This window comes from Buteo buteo, chromosome 24 (assembly GCF_964188355.1).
Source record: "Buteo buteo chromosome 24, bButBut1.hap1.1, whole genome shotgun sequence".
Taxonomy (NCBI): Eukaryota; Metazoa; Chordata; class Aves; order Accipitriformes; family Accipitridae; genus Buteo; species Buteo buteo.
In genome coordinates, this window is record NC_134194.1 from 17932212 (window position 1) to 17950690 (window position 18479).

Sequence of the window (18479 nt, forward strand, 5' to 3'; positions counted from 1 at the left end):
TTCGAGACCATGATGGTCCAACCATCAACCATGCCCCCTAAACCATGTCCTGAAGTGCCTTCTCTATGCGCTTTTTGAATACCTCCAGGGATGGTAACTCAACCACTTCCCTGGGCAGCCTGTTCCAATGCCTGACAACCCTTTCAGTAATGAAATTTTTCCTAATATCCAACCTAAACCTCCCCTGCTGCAACTTGAGGCCATTTCCTCTCATCCTGTCACCAGCCACCTGACAGAAGAGACCAGCACCCACCTTGCTACAACCCCCTTTCAGGTGGTTGTAGACAGTGATGAGGTGTCCCCCTCAGCCTCCTTTTCTTCCAGACTAAACAACCCCAGTTCCCTCAGCTGCTCCTCATAAGATTTGTAAAAAATACTTTATGTACTTTCTTTTTTCTTTCTGTTGCATTGGTCGCTTTCCTGTAACTGTGCTCGCAGATTTTGGAGCATAATAGAATTTAGAGCCAGTTAAATGTGACTCTTCTATTCTGCTTAAATTATTCGGTATAATGGAAGTTAGTATAGCTAAAAATTTATAATTAGGTAGCATTTTACAAGATAGTGTTTTCTGGAATTGATAGCGGTATTAAAGGAAGCAAGAATTCTTTCCCTTCTGCCTGCCTGCCCCCCAAAAGGTAAGTTCTACCTGTGAATTTGCTAGGCAGAAAGATCTTTATCTTTTGGGGAAGGAAGGAGTTTTCTACTTGCCTGTAAAGACCTTCTGCCTGGAAAAAGACTTACGGAAAAGATTCTAAGGTATGTGATGGTGATACGATTATCTGTCCACTATTTTCTGTGGAATAGTAATGTGGAATGGTAATTACACAAATAAACCAACTTGGAATAAAAACCTCCACTGATAAAGGGCATAACTATTATCTGTCTTGATTATCTAGACTTGTGTTGGGGTTTGTCCTCTGCTGTAGGAACGTAGGATTTTAGGGTTACCACGCATGCTTTACGGCCTGGATATATTTTCCTCTTAAAGCTGAAAAAAGACTTTGTTGCTCAATCCATTGGTTAGAAGTTATGGCTAGGACTTTTTCAGACACAGGAGAGGAGATTGTCTTAGGAAACTTATGGGAAGCTTGTAGTAGGTGCTAGTAGCTAATGAGTTGCAAAAGCATCACCAAGAAAGTGTGACAGGAGGAAGCGGCAGCACATGTGTGCAATGTGGAGAGCTGGGGGGGGAGGGGGGCAGGTAGGAAGCAGTAATGACTTCAGAAGCTTGGGTTCTCAAGTCAGAGCATTTGTGGTGAGTTAGGAGGGTAAAAAAAGGGGCACGAGCTCTGAGGTGGGGACACGGCTGCGTCCAAATGTGTGGTAGTATTTGGATGTCTTGTACTCTTTGCAGAATCAAATCTGCGATGGAAGAGATTCAGGGCATCAGAAAAGTGTTGCAAACTGGATCCCAGTTTGGAGGTGAAATTTCCGTATTATCATTTCTTTGGATCATTTATTTTCGAAATATAGTAGTATTGTATTAATTAGATTTATTAGACCTACATGGTAAAGCATGTTTAAATGAGTGCTAGAAAGGAACAATTTTTCTCAGGACTTTTGGACTACAGGGAAACACAATGAGGAAGAGCAGTGTAGAACAAGAAAACAAATGCAAGTCGTGATCTCTAGGCCAAACAGTATATGGGAAGGGGTCATTTGCTGCAGCAGGGAGGATTCAGAGGAGTAAGGAAGATAGTTATCACCGGTTAGGAGGTCATTACTCAAAATATGTAGTAAACTAAAAGATGAAATAGTTCAGCCTCAATCTTTTTTTGATAGATCAGCAAATATAAATTGGATGTTCCATGGAAAAGAAAGATTTAGGACTCGTAAATGAAGCTGATTGTCTGTAGACAAAGATAATCTGAGTTGCTCAGAATCTAGCTCACTTTAATAAACAAAGTGAATTTCAAAGTTATTTGGGGGGGGAAATAACTAACTAAATCCTTTTGCTAAGCTAGTATGTAGACATAGTTAACACTAGGGCAATTCAAGCAAAACTGTGGTAAAATTTAAGGTGGTTTTCCTCCAGAAACAGGTATCGATTCCACGTGCAACGAGACAGACTGGTAGTCTGTGCTTCTCACAATTGCTGCTTAAAATCAAGAACTGACATGTTGTGTTATCAAAAATATCCTGACAGCTGTAGCACAGCACTGTTAAACAGTTTTGATAAACAGCAATGGCTAAGTTGCAATGTAACATCCAGAGGACAGGATTGTCATAGGAATTGATTGTACTTAACAGGAGATAAAACCAAGAAACAGTAAATCTTTTACAGCATTTTGTTTGGGTTTTTTTAATTCCAAACTTAAGTAAAGAACACAATTGAAGGTGACATACTTATCTTCAATTCAGTATGTTGGCCTTAATCCAAATTACAAACAACTTGGCTTGATCTTTGCATATCAAAAATGTCGTTAGGTAAGCTAGCTCACACAGCAGCCTGTGTGAAAGTAAAGGCTGTAAATGTACAATAAATTGCTTTTTGAAGTTTTGTCTTGACAAGAAGTCTTTAAGAAAGTGCTACTTTGTTTAGAGGATAAAGAGAAACTCTCCTACTTTGTCCTCCAAAGGTAAAATGACAGAAATTAAAAGGAATGGGTGCGGTTTGAAATGTTGTGGCTTTGTCTTCGTTTCTTTTATGTGAAGGGCAGTCTATTATAAAAAACAAAACCCCATTCCAGGACAGGTTAGGAGAAAGTAGTTTTTAAGATGTAGTGTCTTGTGGAGTCAGATCTTTAAAAACTGGTTTTGGTGTCACTGAAGAAATAAGGCCCCCTTGAAGCTTCAGAACAGAACTACCGACCGTTTAGAGATTGTTACTGTAGCTGGGCTCTGCGCACGGTAGCCTTCCAGCTTAGATCTTAAGTTTAGGGGTGGTGCGGGACAGGACTGGGGTGGTTTGCTCCTTTTTGCCTGCTTATGTGTTACAGCCAGTATCATGCAACAGAAACACCCAGTTTGGGATTCCCCTCCCCCATGACACTGGGGTACAATATCTTGAGTTGAGAAAAGAGGAAGGAAGCTCAGAATAGCAGCAAATCTCACAGAACCCTCGCAGCTGCCTCAGCCTGCCCGCCAGCCCTCGGTGACAGCAGCTGGGAGACGGATCTTGCTTCCAGTACCTTTGTTATGCATCTTGAAGTCCGAGTCCTATAAATCTTCGTTTCCTGGGTGGCGGGCATCCTTCAGAGCCTCACGGATTCATGTATGATGGCGAGATGGCACAAGACAGACAAGAGTGGTGTGGGTATGTAACTTACTAAACTGCCATTTGAGTTTTGTCTTCATAACTTCTGAGCAGGATGTGGGCAGGTGTTTTCTCTAGTGTGATGAGTTAACACCCTCCACTTTACCACAGAGGCTTAATTGAAATGATCGATTTCATACGAATTTTTAATCTTTCAAACAGAATGACAAGAAGTACATGAGTGTCAGCTTGGGAGATACAACCTTTCCACCCCACCACACGCACACCCCCCTTTAAAAATCTTGAACTCCCACAGTAATGCAGATGCAGTTTTTCCCACCTCGATATTTTAGAAACAGATTGAACAAGTAGCGTGTTGTGTAATAAGTAGCAGATAGAAGTTATGAGGAACAAATGTAGGGGAAGGGGAATCCTTCAGTTGCTTCTAAGAGACTGTCAGTTGAGGTTGGTGTTACAGAAAAACCTGTATGTGAGTTGGTAAGTAATGCTTTTTGGAAGGAAAGTTGTCTTCCAACATCAATTTATCTTAAAATGAATTATGTTAACTTACATGAAGGACTGAACTGCTGTTTAAAAAAAAAAAAAGCTTTAAAATTAGAAATCAAAGCTGAAGCACTTGAAAGAAATGTTCTGCTGAAGTTAACTGCAGGTTCTGAGTGCAGAAGACAGTTAATCTTTTACTTCTTATATTTTATTTTACCTACTAGTGCAATCCCCAAATTCTTCTAAAAGACTTTATTTTAAGAAGGCCATAATATTTTGTGATATGCATTAAAAACAAAAAACTCCACCCAAGTGGCTTCATGAAGTAAAATGAATCATCAAGGAATTAATGAGGGAAAGAATGTCTTCCTGTTCAACTTCCACGTGCAGCAGTGGCAGAATTGTGAAATGGAAGTAGCCTGTTCTGCTGGCAGTTTATATTACAAAATAAAGGGTGTAAATATTTTCTGTTTGAGTTTTACAAAATAGTAGAAAGTACTTAATTTTTGCACTTGTTTTTCTGAAAGCTGTTGATTTGGGAGAATATGCCAGGATTTGGTGGACATGGTCTCTGTATCCCTGTACTAGTGATGGAAGTTATCTTGCATATGGCTAAAAGTACTAGATACTAATCTATTATTCACAGGAATAATATAAAACAAGCTTCACTTGTAGCAGCTTTTTAAAAGAAGCATTTTGGGTCAGGGTGAGTTTCATGTAATTACAAAAAACGCTTGCTCTTCTTGCACTATAATTTTTAAGATGGGGGCCACGTAACCTGACTTGATGTTAAGTGTGATACAGGCTAGTGATTTTTTGCACATACCCCTGCAGTAGACCAACCTACTGGGTTTGACCAATGCGTGTCCCCTGAAAAGACCCTCAGTTGTGGTCTGTCACTTGTTCAACAGTCAGCCTACAATGTTTTGTTCATAGTGAAGTTTTGCCTGTTTGTAACTTCATAGGCAATATGAGCACCGAGTATACAAAAAGCTAGTATGATATAGCAGTCTCTATGGTATTTGAAAGGTACAGCAAGCCACACATAATAAAAACAAACTTGTGAAACATATTACTTCATAAACTAATGCTAATCCAGTGAAGTTTGTTTTCATGAAGACTACAATGCATTTTGATTGAACAATTCACTGCACTATTTGACTTAAAATACAAAATTCAGAATATGTGATTTTGTATAGCAGTAGTCCTTTCTACCTCTGATCTAAGAATATTTATTTCAAAATAGTAAGCTTTTAACTGAATCACTTATGAACACTTTTATCACATAAAAAGAAAGCAAATAATAGAAAATAACATTTAATGGCAGTATTTTAATACTGTTAAGTATAAACTGCCATAGAGACAACACAAATTCAGTTTTTAAAAACTCAGAAGGACTAGGTTTTATTTGATCTGGCAGTGGACTAGTGCTCTTGCTCTTGAAATATCGGCTCTAACAACTATGGCACTCTGATTTTAGGGTGTGTATGTACTATGTATAGCTCGTAGGGCAATATCAGTGCAATCACTACTATGTACAGGTACTGCTTGCTGAAATGTGGTCGGATAGAAATATTGCTTCTCCTTCTCTCACCCATATCCCCAAGACTGTTGTCTCCTTCAGTCTGGTTATTTGGGTTTACAACAGATTGGAATCCTTTAAAAAGGTCTATTAGCATAAGAAGTCTGATTGTTACAACTGTTCATGTGCCAAAGACACATTTTGATTATTGATGTTAGTTACTTCACTAAATACTCTGCAGTCTGTTGTATCATGTGAATGAGGAGTCCTGAGACTTGGGAATTTTCCAGGTACCAACACTGTGACCTGTAACTCCTGGATTAGGGGTTAGAAATTTGCTGTCATACAAGCATTTAGGACATCAGTAGCAGTTTTGTGTCAGGAAGAGTGAAGATGAGGACCAAACAAAACTCTTTTTTAATATGCAAGTTTTCAAAATTCATTTCCTGATGCAAATTAAGAAGCAGCTAGTTAGCACTTGACCTACTGTTGAGATTAGCTCAAACAAGCAAACAGCCACTGTTTGACTAAATGAATTCTGCAGAAAGCATGAATAATGAGAAGGGATTACCAGGAGCACCAAATAGGAAATGGTGCAATTGATTATCTGTATCTTCAAGGATCTTTGCTAGTGTTTAAAAGCAGACAACAAATTTATCAAAGCTTTGATTTAACAAAGCTTTGATAAATTTCCTTTAAATAGGTAAAGGAAGTGATATATCCAGTTTGTGAAGCAGCAGATAGACTTCTGCTTTACACTCTGATAATTCTCAAAGATGATACCTTTTCCTTTGCCTTAAAAAAAAGGTAAAGCTGAAAGCTGGTTAGCCACAAAGTAACTTGCTCAAGAACAAAGACTGTACAACCTTGCCTGTGTAGCACTAATAATGGGCCAAATGAGTTTAGGCCTACTGTTTATAGAAATAATTCCTTAAGTTTCATGGCTGTGAGGCTTAAGGTAAATATCTTTAGTTTTTTAAATTTGTAGCTGGCAGATATCGGATCTTAAAGAATCCATGACGCAAAGCATTTCAAAGCTGGAAAATAACAGTAGCTCTTTAACGTTGTCACATGTACTTTAGATATAAATTCCCTCTACTGTAGTTACCACAGCCATAACTGATTATTGCACTGCTCTACAAATTGTTTTAGATGTCCTCCATGCATATTGAACTGTTCCTTGAAGAAAGGTAGGTATGATTGTAGTTTCCAATGGGAAGTCCAAAACAGAATATCATAATTTAAGATCTAGAGTAGGTCACTGGGGAGAACTGACACTGCAGATCTGGTGCTATTTCCTTTACCCTGTGCTTGCTGCCCTGCTGTTCTAGGCTACGAGCACATATGTGACTGATATAAAAAAGAATCTGTGCAAGCTGTGTCATCATGTGTGGTAATAGTACTACCACTTGCTGTTTCTCTGCTCACCCCAAGTAAGTCCGTCTCCTGGGTTAAAAGAAGGTTTTTCTGTTAAACACTGTATTATAAGACTTTTTATACTTGTATATAAAAAAATCACAATTGTAGCAATGTCTGTCGTTTAATCTGTTGCAAAGCAGAATAGCGACAATGAGAATAATAAGCAAACAGACTTTCTGGCAATAATAGAATACTAGTTTTAGAAGTATTCATATAGGTAACTTTTTCTTGTAGGTCATCTTCAGTAGAGAGCATTCCACTTCTGCTTTTGCATAGTTACTTTAAGTTAATAGGTAACTACAAATTCAATAAGCTACGCAGGAGTTCCTTTTCTTAGCCAAGCTGTTGGCTCACAGTCTGTTTTATTTTCCTTTATTTATCTTGGAAACTAAATGTATTTGTTCTTTAATTATATAAGTTGGTAAAAATAGTGGAAGAATCTTTCCTAGAATAATTCAAAAAACGAAAGCAAAATAAGCTCCAAACACACACATACCACCCGCCCCAGTGTCATGGTTTAACCCCAGCCAGCAACTAAGCACCACGCAGCCGCTCACTCACTCCCCCTCCACCCAGTGGGATGGGGGAGAAAATTAGGAAAAGAAGTAAAACTCATGGGTTGAGATAAGAATGGTTTAATAGAACAGAAGAGAAGAAACTAATAATGATAACACTAATAAAATGATAATAGCAATAATAAAAGGATTGGAATGTACAAATGATGCACAGTACAATTGTTCACTACCTGCCGATGAACACCCAGTTAGTCCCTGAGCGGTGATTCCCCCCACCCCCACTCCCCCCAGTTTATATATGAGATATGATGTCACATGGTATGGAATATCCCTTTGACTAGTTTGGGTCAGCTGCCCTGGCTGTGTCCTGTGCCAACTTCTTGTGCCCCTCCAGCTTTCTCGCTGGCTGGGCATGAGAAGCTGAAAAATCCTTGACTTTAGTCTAAACACTGCTTAGCAACGACTGAAAACATCAGTGTTATCAACATTCTTCACATACTGAACTCAAAACATAGCACTGTACCAGCTACTAGGAAAACAATTAACTCTATCCCAGCTGAAACCAGTACACCCAGTTGTCCTGTCCTGTATACCCTTGCCCAAAGGGAAAAAAAAAAAAAAAATCAGGAAATTAGTCACACTAAGGATTTAGTTTTGGAAGGGTGTTCAAAGAGGTTTTAGGAAAATAAATAAATTTATGCTCTGAAAAATGGGAGGGAAAATAGTGTAATTGCTAAATTTTAACTATAGAAAACTCATGGAGTAATGAGGCCTGGAACATGGGGTATTGACAAATATAGTCACAAATAAAGTGCTTTTTGAATTTAAGGTCTGTTGCAAGCACGCCTTGTGTGTTTCAGGAAAATCAAGAAATATGGTCAAACTGAGTCTATTGAGACACAAAGTCTGTGTAAGTTGACAAGGTTTTGGAATAATACAGACTGGAACCTTTTTTGACCATATAGGGCTATTTTGTCTTCTATGTTTTCAGAAATCTTTGTTTTCAAGTCTCTGATGAATGATTCTGATGTTGATTTCCTAAGTCTTTTGTTAGAATCATGCCTTGAAGTCTTCAGTTTCCACTGATGAGCAGAGTGTCAGCTTGCGAGTGTTTGGCCCAACCTTTGGATGAGCAGCAGTGTGCTGAGTAGATTTGTAAGACCATGGAATCCTAGCTAGGATTCTTTGTTATGCTAGAATGCAGGCTATGTGCCTACTTTTGTTTTTTACTTAATAGGATACTCCAGAGAGCTGATATTCAGCTTTGTGCTTAGAAACTATATTCCTGATTTTACACGTGAAGCTTGTTCTTAGTCTTGAAGCACTCTCAGCATAAATGTGTGCTACTTTTATGGATGGTACAAGGCAGAGAAGTCACAGTAGGCTAGTGGGTTTGGATGACAGTACCCTAGTAACGTGCAAGAGGAAAAGTGTTTGAAATCTGCTCAGACCTTGAAGAGACTATCACGTTTGTAAAAAAGTTATGAGCTGGCGAAATATTATGTTGGCATGCTAAATTCAAGCGTCGGATTTACTCCTGTACTGCTAAATCTGAAAATGGGTATTTGTCAATTTGAAGCACCAGCTGGGAGGAGTAGACGACTAGGTGACTTCTTTGAAACTAGAAAAGCATATGCTCAGCCTGAATGCAAAGGGCTGTGACTGGCTTGTCTGACTTCATCTGCTGAAGACCTCCGAAAATTCTTTTACATCTATGTGAAATCTGTAGTTTGAGCTGTAAAGGAGGCATAGCTTTGGTCAGGGTAGGTTGCCTCCTTCATGAAATGCAGCCCCTGAACCCAACAGACTGTTTTAGCTGCTTGGGAAACAACAGCAGAAGGCAAACTGAAGTAAGATGAAGACAAAGCTGGGAAAGGAATCTCTTTATCCACAATGTTTCACAAAAAAAAGAAGAAAGGACAGTTAAATACTCTGTTCTTTATAAAGACTTCTAAGAAAAATGACCATGCTAATACTTTCTGTGAAAAGGTGAAGAGTCAGAAACGGTATCTCCATATAACTAGCTGGGTATGTTAGAACTTCCTGGTTCTTATATTGGCTTTACTGTGTTTAAGAAGGAAAGTAAGTAGCTCAAGTCAGCTAAAACCTCCATCTGGCCCCAAGGTTAAGCATGTGCGGAAACATGCATTCAGTTGTTATCTGCGATAACAGTTTGTTATCTGAGAACTGAAGAGTCACCCTTTGCTGAGTATGATTTGCAATAAATTAAATTAGTCTCTAACTGACTTTGAGCTTTGGTACATGTCTCTGACATGTGAAATATTCACTAGATCTGCATCCATGTCATGTTCATTATAGCACACTTGCTCTGCGAGATTTAAGGGGAGATCCTTAACTCAGAATACTGGAACACAAATTGTATAGGTTTCCTTCCAGAAGTCAAGAAATCCTTTTAGGACTGCATAATATTTTCACATGAGGTTTGTCAGTGTCCTTGCTGAGAAATTTCACCCTGTTTTCGTGAGAAGAAAATGATAACTGAACACCAAAAATTGATCTGTAAGGAAAGAAGGTACTACTTTTACATTACTACTCATAAAAATAGAGCTGTAATATTTAAGAAATAAAATGGAACAGGATTCTTGCTAAGGCTATTTAGAAATTGTTTGAATATGCAAAAAGCTTCATGAGTTATTACATAGAAATAATTCCAGGTAGTCCTTATTATGGTAAAGTCAAAATTAAGAGCTGGTTTAGCAAAGCTATACCTTGGAAATTTTTTGCAAATTCTGTTTAAGTGGAAGAGTGGAAAGCAGCCAAGGAAACCAACTTGAAACATGGCTTATTACTAAATGGTGAATCTGAAAAATGAAACAATGGAATGCTTGTATTTGTTATAAAGAACAGGGCAGGGACTTCACATGAAGGAAAACAGACAGGAAAGACAAGTAGGAAGATTAGGATAATAAATGGCTTCAGTATTGCAGGTCTGTGGGATCTTCCTTGCTCACCATTCCCATCTTGCATTAGTTTACAGTCTAATAGAGAACAGCAAGAATCTGGGTTTTTAAAGTACATGAATACTGAGGAAATCTATCTTTGAATAAAGGATTCTGTTACCTGGATTACTGTGAGTTTTCTAGAGTGTTTTGTGTGTGTGAATGTTCCCAAATGAGGTACAAAGTATGATTCTCCCCACACACACACACACACTTGTCATCTTCTAAATTGAGGACATATAATTTAAATTAAAAAATGTTAACTATGCTTTTGTCTCAATCTGTGGTTGTTTGAATTTATATTTTAAATCCTACTCTGAACAAAGAGTGACTGTTTCATTTACTTTGTGTTGTGGAATGTCAAGAGAAATGTCCTCTACAGATTTTCATTACTCTACTTTGGAAAACATATACATACCTATGTGGCTTAATGAAACAGGCATATATTCAACAGCATACACACATATGTATCTAGTGGGGGGAATGTGCTTATCTTATCTGACAGCTCTGTCTTTAACAGATACGTAGGAATTAAATGAGAAACATAGGAATTTTCTTCAGCCTTCGTCCTGATTTTTTGCTAGCGGGATGAACACTGGTAGATGTCTTCACTTATACTCTGGGTGGCTGAATGTGTGAGAGCGATAGCAGAATTAGACACGGAAGCTTCTTACAGTAACTGTCTTTACAGCATGTATTGTTTAGCTGAACAAGAAAGGATTCTTTGGGCATGCTTTGTGGGAATGATGGCAATCACTTCCATCTTCCTGAGGTACAATTCAAAGCCCATTTGTACTTGAGCAGAGTTCAGTTTGGAAAATCTTTTATGTTAGCAGTTTGACCTGGTATTTCTTAACCTTGCTTTCTGAAGCAATATTTTTGTGGTGTGCTGGCTTTCAGCTCATCTCCTGAAAGCGCTAAAACAAACACCTGGAATCTAAGGGGTGGGTTTTGTTTGTTTGTTTTCTGCGGTGTGTGTCCTGCTATAAAATTACCACTGAGGTTATGATGAGCTCTAAAAAGATAGGGTTTATTCTTTGCTGATCTGGGGGGGTGGAATTTACTAACTGTTTTCTCAATGAACTGTGAAGTCCATATCTAGGAACACTGTCTTAAGGCTGGAGTTCTGGGCATTCTCTGTGCCATTCTGGGAGAATCTGACAGCATCTGTGTACAGACACACTATTGATGGGAACACCCTAGTCTGACGCTGGCTGCTGGGGAGGGCATATGCTGTCCAAATCTCTCCCACTAATCTTATTGCCATGACATCAGTTGTTTCTGAGGTCAGTAATTGCTACTAGGATTTAGAATGAATGCTGGGTCTTCAAGCAGGCCACCTTCTGCACCTTAAGGATACTGTCTCCTTTTGTATTTTTGGCTGGGATAGAGGATGCCAGGGAGTGGAGTGGTAGAAAGTTCTTCAGAGTGATTTGAAGGGGCCTTTATTTCTACTGGCCAGAGAGTTTATTAAACAAACAGGCGCGCACACACACACACACACACCCCCAAAACCTCCCAAAACCAACCTGTTGTGAGTATTCTACCAAAAAACCTTTAAGTCCATACAGGGTTTTTGTGTACTATTTTTTAAGAGCAAAATAAATGAAATATGTTTTTGTGCGCACAAAACCACACACACACAACCCCAAAGATCTCAACAGAAGCTGGAGGGAAGGGAACTCTCCTCTCAGCTGCTGAACTCTGAGGTGATACTCACAATATAAGAGGGTCACAGTTCATAAGGGAAATGATATCAGTTACAGCTGACAGAAGATATAATTGGATATCATAGTCAAATTTTCATTCACAGTTAATAATTCAGAAATTAGCAGATGTGATAGTTGAGCTCTCTGGTGCTGTAGATAATACAAGTGGATGTAGCTAATAATATTACGTTGTTTATAGAGTTTGTTGCAATGGTATATGGGAGACAATGTCTTATAAAATGTCTAGATAGGTCTATAGCTTAAAACTTTGTAAAGGAGTTTGTTAAACTCATCCTACCAAACAATCCAAATTCTACAGTAAAATCTCTGTCACTAAGTTTCCACTTAGTCATTTAGAAAAGTCTTAGCTGATACAGCCACTTCCTTTGTCAGTTTGTTACTGCACTTTTCAATATATTAACTGCTGTCAAATGAAGTTTTTAAGAGAGCAAACCCAATATGCAGTGTTAATATATGACTCAGTAATTTGCATCTATATTTTGAGACTGTTACAATTGTTAAGTAGAGCAGTGCATATTTTGAAATGTAAAGTATATGCTAGTCAGAAGTAACATTAATCTGTATGGACATTTCAGGAAAACAGTAAGAGCATGCACACACATACCCCCATCACCACCCCCCCAAACACTCTGGTGGACACATCTCTTTAAATGTTGTAATTTAGGAGGGTCATTTGCATTTGCCATTTCCATTTCTTGAAATCTGTTTCAAGACTAATGAAGCCAGTCAGAACATAACTACACATCTACTACTTAAATTCAATTTTTTTGTTGAGCTAAGGTAGTTCTCTGAGGATCACTGAGGAAGCAACTTCAAGGTTCTCTTGAATAAATGGCTGAATCTGCAAAGCAGAGCCTCACTTCAAAGGGGGTTTTTTTGTTTGGGTTTTTTTCCATTCTCCTCCCTTATGTTTAATGATTAAAGCCTTGCAGAAGAGGAACTGGTGGGAAGGCCTCTTCATGTCAACAAAAGTAAGAACTTATTTTAGGTCCAGTAAGCCTCTTAACTAAATCTGAAATTCCTTCTAGTTTCTGTTCCAGAAATACAATGACTATAATGATGGCAAAAGAAACAAAAAACACAACTTATGGAACGCTCGAAAATGTGAAGAGGATCAATCTATTTAGTTCTCCATTCCTACCTAAGGCATTTTCATGAAAGGCAATTTAATTTGAGACTTAAAACATTATTTTAAGTAAAATATGTTATTAGTATACATTTTGGCCTAGCAGAAATTAATATCCTGCTTTAGAAGCCTGGAAGGGGGAGCAAAAGGTATGCAGGAGTATCCTGAAGGTAGGTTCAGCTTTCTAGATCCATCTTCCCCTAGTCCAAAATACTGCAAGTTTGGATGCTCTGTGTGGATGCATTCGGACACTGTCATTAGAAAAGGAAGAAAATCCTGCTGACTGATAACTTTACTGCACAACAGAGGTCATGGTTAGTAGCTAGTGTACTGTTCCTACTTGTATAGTTCAATTGTGGTTTCAGGCTTACATATTTTAATCAGTTTCCCTGCGTGATACTAGATTCAATAATAACTTCTACTCTGTAATGCTATTGGAAAAGTCTATAACCAAGCTTATGAAGAAAAAATATACAGAAAAAAAAATGCTTGCCATAGCAGCCCACATCCTGTAGCCCTAGAATGTAAGAACTAGTAAAGAAGCTTATTTTCTTGAATTCTCTCTGAAACTTAGCTCTTTCTTAACCACATATAGATAAGCTTCTGAGTAGAACACTTTTAAAATCCGCTGCTCCTGTATTCTTTTCAGAATGATTAAATACAGAAAATTATGAAACTTTCTACTGTTCCCATATAAAACACAGTTTTGTGTTAAGATGAAGCATCTAAACCCAGGAAAGAATTCAGTAAATTCAGTTTTCATATGCATCTCTGTACCCCTTCTCACCAGTGTGTTGCTATAAATTTCTGTAAACTATGCGCTTAAATTCTTAGACCAGGAAACTAACAATTCTCCAGCACGATGAACATGTTTATGCTGAAGACCTGCATCTAAACAGGTGCTCTTAAATCCTGTGCAGAACACTTGTTATGAATAGTTTTTTTCATGCCTTTGCTGGATTTTTTTGTTTTCAGCACTGGCCGTTTTCAACACCTTCGCATTTTCACGGGAAAAGAGATTAAGTAATGGTAACAGATGAAGCTTCCTGATAGAATTATGGTTCTGTTTGTTTATTCTAGTGTATTTATCCTAGTATCAGAATCTTAATAACCATGTGTGGTTTTCATTTTAACTGTAGTGTATGGCTGTATTGAAAAACAGTATTTTTGTCCTTTAATTTTTCAGCTATATACAATTTCAAAGGCACAGGAATACCACAACTACCTCTACAGATTGGTGATGTGGTCCATATCTTGGAGTTCTGTGAAGGTAAGTCGCCTTCAGGCTATGGGTTTCTGTGTGTGAATAACTTAATTCTTTTACTTCACAGTGATTTCCCATGTTACGTAAGTAGTTGTCTAATGCTCTTACTTGTATTGGTGGTGGTGTTCTATTTTGAGGAAGAACCTATTCATTTTTAGAGAGCCAAAATCAGAAATGTTACAGTACATGTGTGTTTTTTTGGGAAGCCATTACCAAATGAGGAAGTCATCAAGGTGAATGTAGAGCTTGTGAAGTTCATGCCAGCTTGTAATATACCTGATGGAAGTTATGTTAGATTTGATAGAAGTTTTAATGGAGTACTTTTTTATCTCTAACCTAAATATTTGTTGCTAGGAGATATTCAGCACACTAGTCATCCTATTGTATAAGATAGAAGTCTCTTATGTTAAAGCAGTCTGTAGGTCAGCACATCTCTGAAAACCATCCAACTTACTCAATGTGCTAAACAGCAGAAGTCCAAGTCAAATACTGCACGATAGGTAGTCAATATGCTGGTCCAAACTTATGTAGTCGTATGTGGCAATATCTGATCAGCTGGCATAAGCGTAAAATAAATACAAGCAGCAGAAGAATAAGTAAACGTAGAAATTTGTACATTTATGAAGCTGAATTCATTGTCAATATTGTAGTGATAGTGTATTCCTCCATATTGATTTGATCTGTACTTTCATAATCTGCCTGAATTCTCTTGCAAGTCTGCCAGAGCTACTTAAGTTGTTATTAGCATAAAGCAACAAGGGTGCAATTATTATTGCTTCCTCAAAAGTAAGTTATCTGTAAATGTCATTGTAATAGTAATTTATTTTCAATATGCAGTGATGCTCTTGACCAGGTAAGAGTTTAAAAAAAATAATTATGAAGTGCTTCAACCTTTGCAAAATGTATTGTAAAATTATGCTCTTTAATCTACTTCCATCAGTTGTATCTTATTAACTGCAGTTATGTTAAAAAGAAAGGCCAGCTGCTGCATTATTCAGTTATAGAGACAGCTTAGTGTTGAAAGACACTTTGTATGTTGTGGTCATAAGGCTGCAAAGAATCTGAAGCTGTGTCCTGGTTTCGGCTGGGATAGAGTTAATTTTCTTTCTAGTAGCTGGTATAGTGTTATGTTTTGGATTTAGTATAAGAATAATGTTAATAACGCACTGATGTGTTTACTTGTTGCTAAGCAGTGTTTATACTAAGTCAAGGTTTTTTCAGCTTTTCACGCCCAGCCAGCAAGAAGGCTGGAGGGGTACAAGAACTTGGGAGGGGACACAGCCAGGACAGCTGACCCAAACTGGCCAATGGGGTATTCCATACCATGGGATGTCATGCCTGTCTAAAAGTCTTTTCTGAATCCTCTGCCCTTAACATGCGATGTCATAGCTTGCTTTATAAAAATATGTTTGTCAATGAAGAAGTGGAATCTTTTGTATTGTGCAAGTGAGGAAGTTCATCTCTTATCAGATATCTTAACAATATGCTGCCAGCTGCAACTGAAGACTAACCAACAGTAACAGTTCTTTTCCTGCACTCATTGTACATGCTATTTAAGTTTGTTTTGCATGCACAAAATATATGCACAGAACATACACATGCAGTCACAGCCAATGGGATGAAATAATTTTACGTGTTTGATTGTAAATTGGAGACTATGTGCAGTTTTAGAAATTGAAATTCTGTTGTTGAGAAGATACTGGGAAAAAATCCCGGTGCTGAAAAACCTGAAAAAATCTGTTCTCAGTCTGTCTTTGAGGTCAGTGATTCTCCTGTGGCCTTTCTCACAGCATTGTTTGGGGTTTGGGGGTTTTGTTGTTTTCATGCTTTGGTTGCATGGCTGAAAAACCTGTGCTGTGTAAGAAATGGTGAGAGAGAAAAGGTGGTAGGAAAGATAACACCTGTTCATGAAATTATACTCAGAAAAATGTATGGTTTTAGTCATAAAATGCTTTCTTTGGGGTGAAATAGAAGAATAATTCAACAGAGTTGAATACTGTTGCTGTGCAGGTAATGTTTCATGATGGAACATGTGCGTAGTGGATGTGGCTTCTGCTGTAGCTTAATAAGACTGAACTCTTCATTTTATGTTCTTTGTAGAAGTTTATTGTGACTTAACAGGGGCATAGATGGAAGAAAGTCTGAATTAGTATTTTAATTGCCACTACTGCAATACTGCACTCTTTTCCTTCAGAAGGGGTTTCTAGTTATGAGTGGAGCAGAAGCCCCATAATAGCCTTTCATTTTCTTGAGGTTCTAACTTGAATTTTACACTAGGAAGCTGCTTATTATTCGAGCTGGGTCCAAAAGCTGTAATTCCTCATGACAGAAAGATGGCTTACTCTTCCTACATTCAAGGAAGTTGGATATATAACAACCATGTACTGTATTGGATTAATACTACACCTAGAACACAATCGGAAGAGCTTCATGGGCCATCCAGTATCATGAGTGATCTTGGCTGAGAGAGATACATGTGTGTGTTATATATTACATTACAAACCAGCTTATCCTACCCTTTTTATGTGAGTGTGGGGGTGTTAAATTCTCTGTAATGTTATCTGTACTTACTATGCAAGACTTGAAAGTAGACCATATAATCATACTTGCTAATGCGCAAGTCATGCTAAATATGCTTCCTGATATTCACTTTACTTTCATCTATGTATTTTTGGAGCAACTATTAATTTTTAAACATCCTATGCTAGATAGTTCTTATGTGAAACAAAACCCATGACTTTATAATATGCTTTTTTATGCATATCTTCTGTCATACTAAGTGCACTCTTTCTTCCTTTTAGATTGGTACAAGGGTTATCTAGTAAGACATAAAGGATCAGAGGTAAGATGACACTATTTATTCCTGTGAGACTACTTTTAAAAAATCAACTCATGAAGTGGGTTTTTTTTTTTAGTATCTCTTATCAGATAGTTGTATTCTGATCTCTGAAGTCAGCTATCTCCATTCTCTTTCCTTTCGAGATGAACAAAATGATCAGCATTTGTCCTGGACAATGTTGGTAAATATTAGAAGTGAAGACTGGGAGAAACAGATCAATGAAGAAAAAATTACGGTGCCTTCAGGTTAACAAACTGATGAAGACATCATTTGAAATAAATATTTGAGAAAATTGACTGCTAATGTGTCTGTTTCTGCACTTTTTTCTATGGATTCTTTAGGCTACATTCAATCTAAACAACTCCCATTAGGCTTAAATTCTTAAATATATCTCTAATGTACAAAAATCATATTAATAAAAAACACCTCAGTATTCTTAGACCTAAAGATGGAAACCCACAAATGAATATGTTTTACCCTGGGTATGATGATTCCTGAGTTAGGTAGCAAGAAAATTACTTTTTAGTTTCAAATGCACTTTTCTAGAAGAAAAGTGTTTTTCTGAAACTTGCTCTTAGTATCGGATTTTTTTAGGGAGCAGCAATGCAAAGGCATTTGAAATTAAACACCCATGCCTATATTACAGTAAAAATGTTTGGTGGAAGTTGCTTCCCTGTAGCCTGGAAAAAGGATGTATAAAACCTTCACAGCCACTTAAAAAAGGGAATCTGGGGAGCAGAAGGACAGTTGTGGACAGCGAATATGCCACCAGAAAAAAATAAGAACAGTCTTAAGTTGTCTATTTCTACTTTTTGTTATTTTGTATTCAATGGCTCGTAGGTATTAGCAAGAACTTGCATTAACTTAGAGCAACTAATTGTTGTCTATATTCGAACTGTACATGACAGTAAAACGTTATAGCTTTCTTTTGGAAGTATTAGATGCTTGATTTACTATTTCACTTCATTGCTTAATGACGGAACATCCTAAAAGATAGAGAAATGAATAATTATTTGTGATAATTATGCATAATCATTTTCTCCAGAATTCTACCTGCTGTTTCTTATGTTCTATGAGCTCTGCATAGTACACCTTATTTGATTGCTTCCATTTCTAGCTCGTCACAGATGAGGTGGAAGCCAGGCTAGTGATAAGGTAGTTCACAAGCTCTTGATACAGCATAGTATTTCAGTGGAAGCCACCAACAGTAGTTACTATAGGCTGGTTGATCTGCAATAATTGAGGATGGATATGAGAGAATGGCTAACCATCCTTCCATCCTGACCAACACTATTATTGTGTTTTAAATACTCCTTTGGTGTTTCTTTTGGCTCAAAATGCTATTGCTGTTTGTTCTAATTAAGTTTTTATTTTAATTTATTAAAATTTACTCTAAAACTAAAA

General features: G+C 37.6%; 1 protein-coding gene across 1 annotated transcript in view; it reads left to right on the forward strand.

Annotated features, from left to right (window-relative positions):
* Positions 1–3030: 3030 nt before the first annotated feature.
* DOCK2 (dedicator of cytokinesis 2) overlaps positions 3031–18479 on the forward strand; it is a 213919-nt gene continuing 198470 nt past the window's right edge. Inside the window, exons 1-3 of the mRNA XM_075056525.1 lie at positions 3031–3256; positions 14159–14242; positions 17038–17078. Coding sequence (XP_074912626.1) covers positions 3217–3256; positions 14159–14242; positions 17038–17078 — 165 coding nt within the window. The 5' untranslated portion in view covers positions 3031–3216. The remainder of the gene's footprint in view (positions 3257–14158; positions 14243–17037; positions 17079–18479) is intronic.